Here is a 15,495-nt window from a genome sequence, read left to right on the forward strand (position 1 = left end):
ATCTCGATTCTATGTTTTTTTATGGTTTTAACGTCAATCGTTGACATTGATGTCAACAATTGACGTAAATTGTTGACATTGATGTCAGCAGTTGACGTCAATTGTTGACATTGATGTCGAGGATGAGATTGATATTCAAATATTTATTCTTAGAACGTATTGATTTGACCCCATAAGTGATGGAATGGGGTAGAGGTCGACCTCTGTTGTCGAGATGGAATGAGGGTAGAAGTCGACCCCTGTTGTCGAGATGGAATGGGGGTAGAGGTCGATCCCTGTTGGCGAGATGGAATGATGGTAGAGGTTGACCTCTGTTGCCGATATGGAAAGGGCATTGCCTTTTGCGGGGTTGGAGGCAAGCCTGGTTTGTCATAAGTCTGAGCTCTTCAATTTATTTCTTGGGTCGGGCTCGCCATGCTTCTTTGTTTTTGGGTTGGGCTTCGATATATTTCGGGTCAGAGAAAATCCATCATAACACATACTATACTTTTTAGCTCGGTATGTAATCCCGAGCTCAAATCAACATATGCGATGTTGTATAACATTGTTTGAGGTATTTGAAATTTAGATGATATATCAATTATTTAGCGATAGAGAATTCAATGTGTTCCCACAAATTTTGGCAAACTAATGATAATATATTATGGTGAGCTCATAAGCTTTTTAGATATATAAAATAGTGAACTCCAATATAGGAAGATTGTATAGACAATTAAAGGTCTAAGCTTCTATTTAGCTTAGGTAAGCTTCCGAACTTTCGTGGAATGCTAAAGCAATATCACCATTAAATCGACATTCTAGGTGTTTATCATTGTATGTCCTCGATCGGTTGTGCGAAGTGGTTTGTAATGACTCAAAAATTTAATAAGTCAAGTCTTATGTGAGACTCACTCTTTTTTTTATCTCCACCGCGGCTTGAGCTGGGATAGTGATGTCCAAACTTAACTCGACATACATAGGATGAACTACCTTTGCATCAACTTACGTCTAATAACATGTCTCTTGTGTCAAACTCATGGGCTGGGTTGTGTATTTGAGTCCATAATTCGATGCTAAATAACAAAATTCTACACCAACAATTGTTTTGAAAAAATATAAGTTTCACAAAAAACTCGACGGAATTCTTCGGAATCACAAAAAATCTTGGATACTTCGATGTCGTTGCCATGACGATCTTTCCTCCGATCACGGAATAGCAACAAGAGTAGCGGACCGGCTGAACTCTGTCGCCACCATCCAGCTCAACGATTGGGGCTTCAACATGGATGACCTTGTCGGTGCATTTCCCTGAAAAGTAGTACACTCTCGCCGGATCAGAGATACATGACGGGAGATGCTCAACTCCGTTTCGGACGAGCACGGCCTCCACGAAGAGCGGAGCCTTGCAACCCTTGCCACCAAACTTAACCTGAAAAACCAATGTATGTTAAAACGGAAAAAGAAAGATGGAAAAAAAAGAGAGAAAATATACAGTCATCTTGTTGGTTTTGGGTTTGGTTTAATGTAAATACTAATGAATGAATGCAAAGAAAAGCTTATTAACGTCGAAGGTTTTGTTCACAAATATAAAATATAAGTTTTGGTTCTAGTTTTAAATTTAGTAATACATGTAGAAAAAAAATCAATTGATTTTTAATGTATTTAGTTCAAAAAAACTGATGGATGATTTTTAATTGTTTTTTATATTAATTTGTTCTCAAATATAAAATGAATACAAATTTGTTCTCAAATATAAAATATAACAAACAAAAAATTAATATAAAATTAAATTTTAAAATCTCTTAGGACTTCATATCTGGATAACATTAAAATTAAATTAATATAAAAAACATTAGAATTAAATTTATTTGATTCATTGTAACTCTTGATCACTTTTATTTTCTCTCAGTTTTTATTTATGGGAACCCGAGCAAAATAGCAAAGTCAAACGTTGTAATTATCAAAATAGCAAACTTTTGGTTTATTTTTAATGTGTAGCCAATATACCACATTAACAGGTTAAAAATACAAATTTGCCCTTCATTTAAATAATATAAAATCAAAATATTTGGAAGATTCATGCGTCCAAAAAAGAAAGAAACGAAATTGGAATCGCGTGAATAAATGCCAATTAAAACAGATCCACCGTGATAAATGCTTATCTTTCAAACACGCAACCAAACCTACACCGCACGAGAAAAAATTCAAAAACAAAGTCAAACAAAAAAATTTGAAGCGAGACCGGCGATTGAAATTAACAGATATTAACAGAAATTAACAGCAATTAACAGATATTAACAGAAATTAATAGGATTGAAATCGCTCCAGACATGAATCAATGAGTGAAAAATCTTCAATCAAACTCTAATTTAACATCTAATTTACGTTGCAATCAAATTAAATAGGCAAAAAAAATTATTGTCTGCGATTTACTGATACAAACAGATTAAATACAAAGGACCAACACAAGATCGTCAACAGCAATTAACAAGAATTAACAGAAATTAACATGATTGAAAACAAGATCTTTAATTCCTGTACAAATATCAAACATAAAAACAGATAACAAAAACCTATAAATCGTTCAATAGTGAAAAGTCGTCACTCAAAGATCTTGTAAGGGACAGTTCTTCATTCGTAATTGTTGAAACAGACAAATTTTCTATCGACATTTCTTAGGGTTGGTTTTTTCAGTGGAACAAATGAAAATCGAGATCAGATTTGAAGGTGTTTATTGATGAATAAGACTCTTCATATTAAACGTGGAAATTCTGTTAAACAAGCATTAAAAGTAGATCATTGGTTGACTTTTTCATTTTGATTCTTTCAGTTTATATAAAACCAACGTTCAAAAAAATAAGGGCAATTTAGGTAGAAAAAACACGTCTGATTTGCCAGCTCACCCATATTGGCTATTCTGCAAAAGTTTCTCAAAGGTTGGCTATTTTGCAATCTAAACGTTTTGACATGGCTAGTTCGAATAATTTTTCTTTATTTATTTTTAAATTTTAATAATCACATTCAAAATCTATTTTTGAACTAACAATTAAAGTTTAAATACATTAAAAATCAATTGATTTTTTTTCTACATGTATTACTAAATTTGAGTTGGACTCTGACCGGAATCTCAGGAAACTCGTCTAGCTCGAATGGAAGGAGTTTGTTGAGTTCGATCGGGACCGGACTTTTCATAACCTCACCGAGTCTATGTTTACCACGCGAGCTTCCTTCAAAAGAGCTCCTTCATCATTGCATTCTAGCGGTTTTTCAACGTCGATGAATCGTCCGACTAGTGGATAATAGAGGGTTAGGGCTTGGGACAGAGATTTCTTAAGATTTTTGGATATATCGGCGACATGATTATCATCATTCAAAGTATTGTAATATATAAAAGGACTGTAAGCTTTAAGAGATATTTGGTCAAGGAAAGAAAGAGTGTAATGGCGAAGATGATCTGAGAATCTCATTAGAAACTACTTGAACCTCCATTTTTCTTTATGTATGGTAATGTTTTTATTCATTATTGAATAACGGAAGATCAAGAAGATCAAATTTTTTAAGTCCGCTTTGCTGCTAGTGAAGATTGAATCCACGACCTCCATTTTGGAAGTCGTGTGGGATTACCAATTAGACTATTCTAGGGACCAATCAGGAATATCAGTTTGATCGCAATTCTCGTAAAACCACAAGAGATCGTGTTGTAATGCAGTCCTATTTGATGGTCTTATCTCACATTCTCTTTTATATTTGTCATAATCTCACTTCGTCATTCAAATCGATTGGTGCCGCTCATATCCTAAAGTTTTTAGATATCTAGATATGTCATTCTAAAGTTCAAGAGAAGACAGTCGACTACCGCCGCATTCTTTTTAGTTTCGCCATGGAAGAACGGGACGATAAATACCACAAGGACGAGTGTGATGGTCATCCATCTCGTCACAGCGTCTTTCGGCATCACATAAATCTAATTATAATGTTTTTTTATATTATTTTAATTTTAATGTTTTTTATATTAATTTAATTTGGAAGTTATCAAGATATGCCTTTAAAAAAAATAGATAATTGTGCTTTAATTGGTAACTCCAAAGTAAAACTAAATATTTCTTATAAATTAAAATATAAAATAAATAAAAACAAACGGACACCACCATATTCTTTTTGGTTGCCCCTTTTTTAAAATGGGGCGATGAACACCGCAATGACAAGCATTACAATCATTCATCTCATCAGGGCATCTATCGTAGAGCAACATAGCAAAGAAGTAAAGGAACTAACACAAGCCGTTGCTAACAAAAGTTATGGAAGTCTCTGAATAAGGAACCCGCTTGAAACTTATGATGAGCCATTCTAAAGTTCAAGAGAAGTCGATCACCGTTGCAGTCTTTTTAGTTTCGCCATGGAAGAACGGGATGATGAATACCACAACGACGAGTGTGACGGTCATCCATCAGTCACGGCGTCTTTCGACATCACATAAATTTTATTATAATAATTTTATATTAATTTAATTTTAATGTTTTTTATATTGATTTAATTTTAATGTTATCAAGATATGCCCTTTTTTTTAGAAATAGAAGATAAACTAAAAAAAAAACAGTTTAGCATAGACACCTAATCAAGGATTAAAATCTCGGGGTTCCCATCCGAGAACCGGATTCTGGAGTGTCTCCGGCACGGTTCAGTACAAAACCATGAGATTCCCTAAGAACCGGTGGGAACCAGATGAGAATCAGACTAAATCCTGGTTCACAAAAACCTGCTTGGTTCAGATATTATTTATACAAAAATTGGGGGTAAAAAACTGGATTCTGGCCACATTCACTTACACCGTAATCTCGCTCGACTGAAGAATCTTCACACCGGACCGCCACTTCCCACCAAATCTCCCAGTTTCTGGCAACGTAAGGTTGAAAACTATCGTTTTCCCAGCGAGAAGCAGTGGTAAGTGTCCAGTTCCTGATCAATTTAGGATTTTGATGAAATTTGATGGTTTTTTTTCAAATTTTTTGTGGATCTTTGAGATTAAGCTTATTTTCTTAGTTGTTTTCATGATTATTATCATTAATCTGATTTAGTTTCGAATTTTTTCAATTTTTAATTCGAATTTAGGGATATGAATGTGTTTTGATGATTTTGTTGAATTTTTTATTTTTTTATTATTTTTTATTATTTTTATATAGATTTGTCAATGGTTAAACTAAATTTATTTGTTTTGAACTTGAATATGAGTGTATGTGTTTATGAAATCCAAATTTTGATATTAAATTTTTGTTAAACGTTATGTTCATGATAAGTTATGGTTTACTTATATGAATATGTGTATACTTGTTTATAAAATTTAAAATTAATATGATTTGTGAAATTACGAACATGTGTACATGTATGAAATTTAAAATTAATGTGATTTGTGAAATTATGAATATCTATATATGTGTTTATGAAATTTAATAGTAATGTGATTTGTGAAATTATGAATATGAGTTTATCGCTTTGTGTTAATGACTTTATGTGTTATTTGTAGACTTGAAGAATGACGCTACTCAACCCAGTAAAGAAGTACTAACGTCCGTTTCGGGAAAGACGGATTCAAACATTTGTAATTTTTGTAGTAATATAATGGGAGGAGGGGGGATCACGAGAGTGAAAAATCACATGGCACATTTGGACGCTCAGAAGAATGTAAACATGTGTGATAAAATCCCTCCTGAGGTGATGGAGGAGATGCGAGCCTTAATCCTTGGTAATGTTGAAAAGAAGAACCATAAACATACCTTGCATGAAACGATTCGCAAGACCTTCAACAATCCCTTTCACAATGACGATGATGAAGAGGATCTTGAATATGAAGCCCAACTCCGAGCAGCGACGAAGAGGTCACGACAAGATACGGCTTGGTCAAAATGGGAAGCACGGTTGCAATCGGGTCCCGAGGAAGGCTCAGGTGCAAAATCTCTACCCGCGGCTCCCTCGTTATGTAAATCTCCCAGTGCGAGGCAACCAAGAGTTGACGAGATGGTGGACCCGAAGAAGAAGACATGGCTCGGAAGAGCTATCACCAAATTCATCGTTCATCAGCACGTGCCGCGAGTAAGATCAACAGTCATGAATTCAAAAACATGATCGTGACTGCTCAAGATCTCGGTAATTCTCATAAGTTGTTGTACTTGTATTGCAATATTTTCGTTTGCATTTTTTTTATTGTAATGTGATGTTCAATGTATTGCAAGTCCTAAGGTTCTTCTTGTTGTCAATGGTGCCCACAAGAAGAGTTGTAGTCTTTATTTTGTACATTTGATGTAATAAAGTCTCACGAAGACTCTTGCTTGTAATTGCTTATTCATTAATAAAGCTGAAACGTTCATTCATTCCTTCTTGTCTGTTTGAAGCTTTATGATAAAACACTAGTCTTTAGTCCATAAACAAACTTAACAACTTACGAAGAGACAAATATAGATTTGCATGAACAAACTCTTCGTAGTTTGCTTAAAACGATATATTCGCAATCTAAGGGTCAAAGGACTATTGACCTCAGTATGATTGTTAGAAGAATCTATGATGTCTGGTTATGAGACATTGAGAGTTGGAGACTCTATAGTTCTTCTAGGTATCTTCCGAAGGTATTGAATTGACCAGTGCACTTCTAGAGACAAGATAAGAACAAACCATTTAACCTCTTATGTCTCGAAGTCACTACGTATGAATTGCATCATGCTTACCTTAATCCTGAAATGAGACATGCCGTTTCACAGCTTACGTATTCTCATTTGAGAAAGTCAGAGTTCGGACTCACTATGTGATTCCGAACAGGGCCTATTGGTGAAGTACTAAGTTGTAAGAATATCATGAGTAACTTTGTGAAGTTCTCATAGATATGGAATTCATGTACAAGATTGCTGAAATGCAATGTATATCACCTCATGCTTTGTTCCTTGGAGTGTGAATAAATGAACTGGCCAGTGTCCAAATTGAGTCTTGACTCTTTTGGATGAAACAATGTGACTTGTTAGCTCCTCGTCAATACATTGTTTCTAACTTATTCACAAGCGACAAAGGAGTTGAGGAAATAACAGCTAGAAGGGTAAAATGGTAATTTTGTAAATCCCAACTAGCTGATGATATTCATGAAGGGTAAACACTGATAATATTCCGTGGATCCGCTCATTACAATTAGGTTGAATTCTTGAGTAGAAAATAAATTCATTTGAACCGAGAGATTTTCAGTGTCAACTCTTTAGTGGAGTCAGTTGACATTAAGCTAAACTTGGAAAATGTTTGTGAACTTTTGAGTCCAAGTGTTTAGCTCAAGCTTTGTTCATTTGGGTCCATGAGGTCACTGTCACGAATCACATCGAGTAGGAATAGTTAAACTGGAAGCTAAGTCAAAACAAGAACGAAAATTGTCAAAATGGTATTTTTGTCTTTTAGGACATAGGACGAAATGAATGTCAATAAATTTTTTGACATTGTCATATGATGACAAATGAAGTTAACACCACACGGCCAAGTTAAAGAATTTGGGCTTTGATGATTAATTTCATTTCAAGGAATTTTATGTGAAAATTCTTAATGAGTTTTTCTTATTTTGTCATGAACAAATAAAGAAACATCTAGAAGCATGTTCTAGGCTCAAAATTTCGTGCGTACCATAGAGAGAAAGAGGAAATTATTTTGTGCATTGATGTATGAAGATACTTGCCAAAAGAAAAAGAGGAAACAAATTTCCTTTAGAAGGAAAGCTAATTTCGGCCACCAAGCAAGAGAGAACAAATGAGGAAACAAATCCATGTGGCATAAGGAATATGTTACATGCCCAAAATGAAAAGGGAAACAAGGGATTTGCTCATGAATATATGATATTCAATAGAGAAGAGGAAACTACCTTTTGAAGGTAAAACCTCTCCTATAAATAGAGCCCTCATTCCTCTCATTTTATTCATTCCACACAAGTTAGATATTGAGATACTCTCTCTCTAGACATTGTGGCCGCCCCTCTCCTCTCTCTCTCTAGTCAATTTCGTTTTATTGTTTTGGCACCTAGGTCCTCATTTGACCTAGAGTTTAGCTCTGCGATTTCAAGACTCGTTCTTAAGTCGTAGTGTTTAAAAGTGCCCACTAACTGATTCCTTTTATTTCGAGTGATTTAGTGATAGAAACTTTCGTGGTTGCTCGAGTCGCCGAGGAAAGAAAGAGAGACGTGCTGCGAGGAGACGAACGTTTTCAACCTTCCGAAGGCTCATCAACGTTCAAGCTTCTAAAGAGGTTAGTAAATTTAATTAGCTCATATTAGTTTTAATTATATGTACTTGCTCTTTGTCTAGGTTAGTAAAAAACTGTTTTACTTGAAAAGAAAATTTTTAAAATTCCGCCGCTTTGCGAAGCGTTAAACTTTTTCTTAAACCCTAGATCAATTCCAACACTTCTTCCATCAGCGTATAAAGTTCACAACAAGTACCTCGATATGGAGGTTGTAGATGCAGAGAACTTCGTGGAAGAACAAAAGAAGCGGAAGTTGTATGGATGCACCATATTGGCTGACGGTTGACAGGCCCGACCAAGTTGAGTATCATCAACATCATGGTGTATTGCATTGGTGCGACGGTGTTCTTGAAGTTAATTGATGCGTTGAAGAATATGAAGAGTTTGGACTACATCTATTCAATACTCAAGGATGTGTTGAAAGAAGTCGGGAGACACAATGTCATCCAAATAGTGACCGACAACGGATCGAACTACAAGAATGTTGGTTCGTAATTGATGCGGCGTTATAATGTGTATTGGACACCTTGTGCCGCACATTGCATGGATTTTATGTTTGAAGATATTGAGAAGAGAGAAACGGTTAAGGGGACAATCAAAGCAGCGAGGGAAGCGACGAAGTTTATCTACAACCACGGTGTGGTGTTGTCCAAGTTACGAGAAGTGGCCCCAAGTGAAATTATCCGTCACGGGACAACAAGGTTTGCAATGAACTATCTCTCTCTTAGAAGTCTTTGAGATAAAAGAGTTGCGTTGAGGACTTTGTTCACTAGTCAATGGTGGGAAGACAAAAAATTGAGCCCTACACCTACCCGGTAAATCCATCACCGAGGCTGTTTTGAACCCGAGGTTTTCGCAATCTATCGATGAGTTATGTGCGATTTTTGAGCCTATGTACACCACTCTTTGATTGGTTGATACCGAAGTGCATCCGACGATGTGATTAGTGTACTACGTGCTCCATGAGATTAATAAGAAGTTGTCCACGCTCAACGTCGAAAAATGGATTCTCGACATCGTGGAGCGTAGATGGACTAGTAAGACGTGTCATACATTACACATAGCAGGTAAACTTATTCTCACAAACAACTTAGTCATTGACATCCAAAGTTGCAATATAACCCGGATGTAGTAATGGATAATACGCATATGGCGGCTGCCACAAAAGTGTTCGATAAATTGCATCTGGAGTTAGATTGTGCTTTACTTAGAAGAAAGGTATAATTTTACAGGTATGCTATTCAATGAGATTTAGTATTTCGTATTTGTAGTCAAATTTAAGTTATTCATTGCAGTTGATTGCATTTCAAGAAGCTAGATGAGACTTCTAAAAAAAAAAAGTGCTATCTCAGCACGAGGGACATTGTGTGCAAGTAATTGTTATGTAAACTGTTATACGAAGACTATTCCATGGACATGGAATGTAATGAAATGAAATTATTTGACTTTTTGTCACATGATTACATGTGAGTGGTGGAAATGTTATGAAAATTGGACGCTGACGTTACATGTACTGGCCATTCGAATCTTGTCGCAAACTTCATCATCACCTACTTGCGATAGAATTCGGAGTACGTTTGCCTTGATCCACACCAAACAGAGGAACTGCCTATTATACAAGATTTTCTAGAAGTTTGTCTTTTGCTCATACAACATGAAGTTGTAGATAAGATAACTGACCCAGATTCATGACAACTCGGCGGTCTCGATGGATCCTTTGGATACTATCGAAAGAGATTTTGAATGTTCGGGTCATGATAATGAGGGAGACGATGAACAGCTTCGCTGGATTGACTTGGTTTCATTGGAGGACGACAATCAGAACTCGGATTCGACAATAGCTCAGACAGCCCGAGAGCTTGGACTTGATCCGGAGCGCACGATGGCCGATGAAGTTCTTCCTCAACGCGAATCTAGTGATAGTTCTGATTCCGATGACGGTGGTGGAGGTGGATAAGGTCGAGGTTCTAGAGGAGGTTAATGAGGTGAGGGTGGTGAAGATGGAGGTTCCTATGTTAGTGTTGATGGTTGAGGTGGAGAATTCTATAGTAGTGGTAGTGGTGATGATGGACGTGGAAGTTCCTATAGGGGTGGTGATGATGGACGTGGAGGTTTCTATAGTGGTGGTGGTGGTGGAGGATACATGCCAAGTGATGAAGACTAAAACCGTTTTCACCTTACTTTTTTTTACTTAGGTTATGGGCGCAGCCACGACGGAAGTATGAATGATGTCATGTCATTAACTTCTAGCAATGACATTGATGACTTATCCAACAACTTCGGATCGGTGACCCTTACTCCTCAAGACACATGGTACTCGTACCCGTATTATGAATGATCTTCCTCTTACTATAACAACCAATATTGTCCATCACCACCTCCCGACATTACTCCAGTCCGACCGCAACAAGGTGCATACTCTTTCTCTACTGTATGACTCAATGGAAATACGACTATCATTTGGAAACGTACCAAAGTGCATATGCTCATTTCTTGATTTGGTATGATTATTGTATGATCATTAGCCGAGAGATATTGTCAGAGTAGTCATTTTATTGGTTGTTTTTGTTGAATTATGATATTTGGTAAATTGTGTTATCTTTTCATTTTGGTTCGTACTTTAAATTTAACTATTTTAATTAAGTTTGTGTTGAACTATTTTCATTAGGTTTGCGTTGAACTATTTTCATTAGGTTCGTGTTAAATTATTTCATATTGATCATATTTAGTCTATGATATATATGACATTTTATAAATATTTATTAATTAGATATCTCATCGATAAGTCCGGTATTTACCGATAAATCACATAAGTAACAGTAAATTTACCAATATAATTTGCCTTCACTTTAAGGTATCTCCCGATAACAGCAATATTTGAGTCCCAATATTGGAATCGGTAACGGAATTTCATTGCACACGACACGTGCATAAGCTAAAAAGTAAAAACGTAATTGGCAACAAAACAAAAGTAGAGAATCTTTATATATCAATGCAAGTTGCGACTTCCAGTTCAGCATAGACTAGGCTGTCGTTTTCTTCTTCTCCTCTCTCTCTCTAGAAAACCATTGGCGAAAATCTCTGATTTCATCGCCATGGAATCTCCGGAAGAATATCTAAAGCTTTTCGTTGACGAGAGCAACTTTTACACCGACATTGTTCTCGGAACCGTCCTTCCCGCTCGGCTTTGGCAGCCATTGCCGCACTTTTTCCAGAGCTGGCTTCGAAACTACATCGGAGGCGTTTTGCTCTACTTTATCTCCGGTCTACTCTGGTGTTTCTACATTTATTATCTCAAACGTAACGTTTATGTCCCCAAAGGTATTTTTTTTGTCTCTCTATTTTTGGATTGTTTATATGCTGTGTCGATTACGGTTTGGCCGATTCGACTATTTATTAAGATAACTTTTAGCCGTGGATTGACCGACTGTTTGGCAATTCAGGCGGTGAAATTGAACTAAAAACGCTAAATTTCTCTAAGAGATCAAAGAATTTATCGTTTTCTTCGATTTTTGTATTTCTTAATCGCAGATCTGTAGTTTCACTCAATAATCAGTATCACTAGGTCCGTGAATCTTGATATTCCGTTAGTTTTCGATGAGTGTTTGAGACTGAGCATAGTATGGTCAACTGTGAATAGAGAGTTACTTGTCAAACGTAACCTTCGCAGCTGTCACGTCTCACGTGTGACATTTACTTTTTAGCTGTGGGTCTCTAGCTGTTCATATTAGTTTAATTAATTGGCTTTAAGTAATGTACAAGATTTGGAAGCCAAAAAAAAAAAAAAGTAATGTACCAGACATCTTGATATAGTTACAGAAATGAATTAATTCCGTCATTTTCCCTTTGCTCTGATGCCAAAATTTATCAATGGGCCTGAAAATAAATTAAAGCTATTGATATAACATCATGATATCAAATCTCGAAGTTCATATTGGTTTGACCAGATGCGATTCCGACGAGGAAAGCCATGCTGTTGCAAATATACGTGGCAATGAAGGCCATGCCTTGGTACTGTGCTCTTCCCACAATTTCAGAGTACATGGTCGAGAAGGGTTGGACGAGGTGCTTTGCGAGGATGAGCGATGTTAGTCCCGTAACGTACATCGCGTATTTGGCGATCTATCTCGTGTTTGTGGAGTTTAATATCTATTGGATGCACAGAGAGTTGCACGACATAAAGCCTCTCTATAAATATTTGCACGCCACTCATCACATCTACAACAAGCAGAACACTCTCTCTCCGTTTGCCGGTAATTAATTTCTCTCTCCTCTCACCGTGTACTTTAAATTGCAAAGAGATTTTTTTTAAAGAAGCAAGGTATATTTTACGGTATATCTCCTTATGAAATGTGTTGGATACTAGGTGAAGTTATTTGAGTTTCTGTTACTATGAATTATTCTCAAATTGTGTGTGTGTGTGTGTTTTTTTTTTTTTTTGAAAGGTGATGCTCTAATGTCGAATCCATTCTAAAACATGTTTCACTACTTACCCACTACATCATTGTGGCATATAATTGATTATATGTAAATTGGTTTTGTCTGTTGCTCACAGTGTATGATTTTGATTAGATTGGTCATTGAATTTTACTTGGAATATGGGCATATGGAATTAAGAATATTGTTTCCTGTTTCCATGCCTGTTGGATTAATATTTGGATATGGCTTGTGACGGTCTGGAAATCTATTCCCTCGTTCTGGACCGTCGTAAATCTAGAAATCGATCCGATAAGTCGTGCGGTGATATATATTTGGTGTACAGTAGTTCAGGAGCCAAAGGGTAATGTTGAAATTAGTGTACAGATTCTGGTTGAAAATAGGGATGCTTCTCTTAGGAAAGCAAAAGCTTCTCGAAAGCTTGTAACTATCTTTGTGTTTTCCTATATCGTGAGTAATGATAGACACCACGGTTCGTTCTTTTTAACGGTTTGACTCACTGCTCGTGTTGGCTCAGTAGCCAATGCAGAGAATCGCAACACAAACTCGCCTGACAACCACTCGTTTTTGTTACAAATTATTGGGCATTTGAGTGTGGGCTCACATAAACAACAAGAGAAACATAAATCAATAGAGAGGGAACACAACGAGGGAAGGGGAAAAAAAAAGAAAGAGATGAAAAAAAAGATACATTTATCTATCAAGTAACTCATGTAGGAAATAAGGATTATACAAAATTTGAAAGCTAATTTGGCACTTGAACTGTTCATCAAGGTTAAAAATCTACTTGAACACATGCCAATGTTATATAACAAAGGTTTTTTTTTTTTTTTTTTTTTTTTTTTTTTTTTCAGGTTTGGCGTTTCACCCATTGGACGGGATATTGCAAGCTGTACCGCACGTGGTAGCTTTGTTTGTAGTTCCAGTGCAATTCACGGCACACTTGGTGCTCCTTTTCATAGAGGGGATTTGGACGGCGAACATTCACGACTGTATTCACGGCAATGTGTGGCCTGTAATGGGCGCCGGTTTCCACACCATTCACCACACAACATACAAACACAACTACGGCCATTACACCGTTTGGATGGACTGGATGTTCGGAACGCTTCGCGATCCTTTGGAAGATGAATCGCAGAAGAAGGTGATATAATTAAATTCGGCCTCACTGAGCTTTACAACAATTTTTCACATGCCCGTCCGGTCCTTTTTTCTACTCTCTGTACTTCCATGTAAATTGTGTTTTTGTTAGTTCATGTGCTTAGCTGAAGACGGGATTTCGGACCTTTAAAATGAACATTATGGAATGAATTTTTCAAAAGAAATAATTTTTTTCAAAAGAGAGGCGGTCACTTGGATTTTGATTTAAAAGTAAATATTATCATTGAGACTCGCACAATAAAGAAATGTGTCCGGGTTTATTCTTTTCTAATTATTGTTTAATGGCATTTAGACGAGTTAGTTCGGATTAAGAACATAGCGATGCTTTTAAGTTTGTAAGAAAAATTAGTCGAGGTTTCAAAAGTTTAAGCAAGATAGTCAATGTTTCGACACGATATATTTTTTTTTTTTACAAAACATGTTCTTGCTTTAGAATAATAAACTTAATTATTATCGGCAAAAGATCATGAAGTGCTTAGTTCTTTTCCTTCAAGATTGATGGAGGTTTTGGCTCCACGATTTTAAGAGTCCTAAAGAAGTTGATTGCATATGGAAACCAAAATTCTCAGAAACCGCAAGAGGAAAAAAGAAAAGAAAAGAAAGAGATGTCCAGTTTCTCGGTCGATAATGTCAGGCCTCGTAGATTTTAGTCGGGTCGTGTTAAAAAGATGTACCTGTCGAGTTGCAAATGAACCCATGTCTCTTCGTTGCTAATCAAACCAGCTCTCTTTCTACCTCAGAGATCTAAAACTCTCACCATTTCCATGTTACAGCTGACAAAGGAGAGTACGACCAGTAGTCCTTGTGCATGGTAAATGAGGACTTACAGCAAATAGATTTTGTGCCGGAAAAGCAATTTCGTAGGGTCTTTTATTTCACTTACCCAAATCAGTTGTTTTCTTGAAGCCTTGGTCAGCTAATCACTCTGCAATAATGACTTGGTCATTTAAAACAACAAGGAACCTTCTATTATGACTTGTCATTTCGTAAAATTGTTTTCTTTAAATTCTAAGGTTGTAAACTTCGTGGAACACTGCCATTTTCTTTGAAATTGCTGTTTCGAAAGTGATAGGATTAAATAATACATTTTCATGTTGTATTATGACATCATGAGCATTATAAGAGCATCTTTAATGGTTTGTAGCTTAACAAATGTGAGGACTTGCTAGCAATTAGCAAAAATTGTAAACTAGTTGCTTACCATTATTTTGCACTTTATCTCTTAGCTTAATTAAGCTACTTTGCATAACTAAGCTACTAGTTTAGCAAATTAAATTGACCAATTTTTTTATTTATTTAATAAGTGGGAATTGAATAGAAAATAATAATAAAATATTAATTATTGACATGTGGGATAAAGTTAAGCTATGAGAGTGATTTAGCTTACCAATAGAGAACAAATTTGCTTAAATTAGTTGTAGCTTAAATTGGTTATGTGGTAAGTTAAGCAAATATGGTATTTGCTTACCATTAAAGATGCTCTAATTACACCATTTTCTCCGTCTCTCGTCATTTCATAAAAATATGAAAAATCATTTCCTCTTCCCAAGCGGTTTCTCCTTGTTCATCACGATCATCATTCTAGTGTTTATTATCACGCAAAACTCTGTGCCCTCACAAGATTTTTCAATACGATGAGTGTGACAAAATCAAACCTTTTAA

At 36.1% G+C, this 15,495-nt stretch overlaps 1 protein-coding gene across 1 annotated transcript; it reads left to right on the forward strand.

Annotated features, from left to right (window-relative positions):
* The first annotated feature begins 11,236 nt into the window (after positions 1-11,236).
* Positions 11,237-14,012, forward strand: LOC149406668 (delta(7)-sterol-C5(6)-desaturase-like). The gene is made up of 3 exons (XM_089608080.1): positions 11,237-11,556; positions 12,183-12,488; positions 13,527-14,012. Exons 1-3 carry the CDS (start codon positions 11,331-11,333, stop codon positions 13,823-13,825), a joined length of 831 nt encoding a protein of 276 aa, XP_089464206.1. The 5' UTR covers positions 11,237-11,330; the 3' UTR covers positions 13,826-14,012.
* Positions 14,013-15,495: the final 1,483 nt, after the last annotated feature.

This window comes from Urtica dioica, chromosome 1 (genome assembly GCF_054948205.1).
Source record: "Urtica dioica subsp. dioica isolate 48M chromosome 1, U.dioica_male_clone48M_v1_H2, whole genome shotgun sequence".
NCBI lineage: Eukaryota > Viridiplantae > Streptophyta > Magnoliopsida > Rosales > Urticaceae > Urtica > Urtica dioica.

Excerpts from the sequence above, each read along its gene's own strand:
- LOC149406668 (XM_089608080.1), top strand. The coding sequence starts at position 11,331 with ATGGAATCTCCGGAAGAATATCTAAAGCTTTTCGTTGACGAGAGCAAC. Across the intron at positions 11,557-12,182 it reads TAACGTTTATGTCCCCAAAG|ATGCGATTCCGACGAGGAAA; the intron begins GTATTTTTTTTG and ends TGGTTTGACCAG. Across the intron at positions 12,489-13,526 it reads CACTCTCTCTCCGTTTGCCG|GTTTGGCGTTTCACCCATTG; the intron begins GTAATTAATTTC and ends TTTTTTTTTCAG.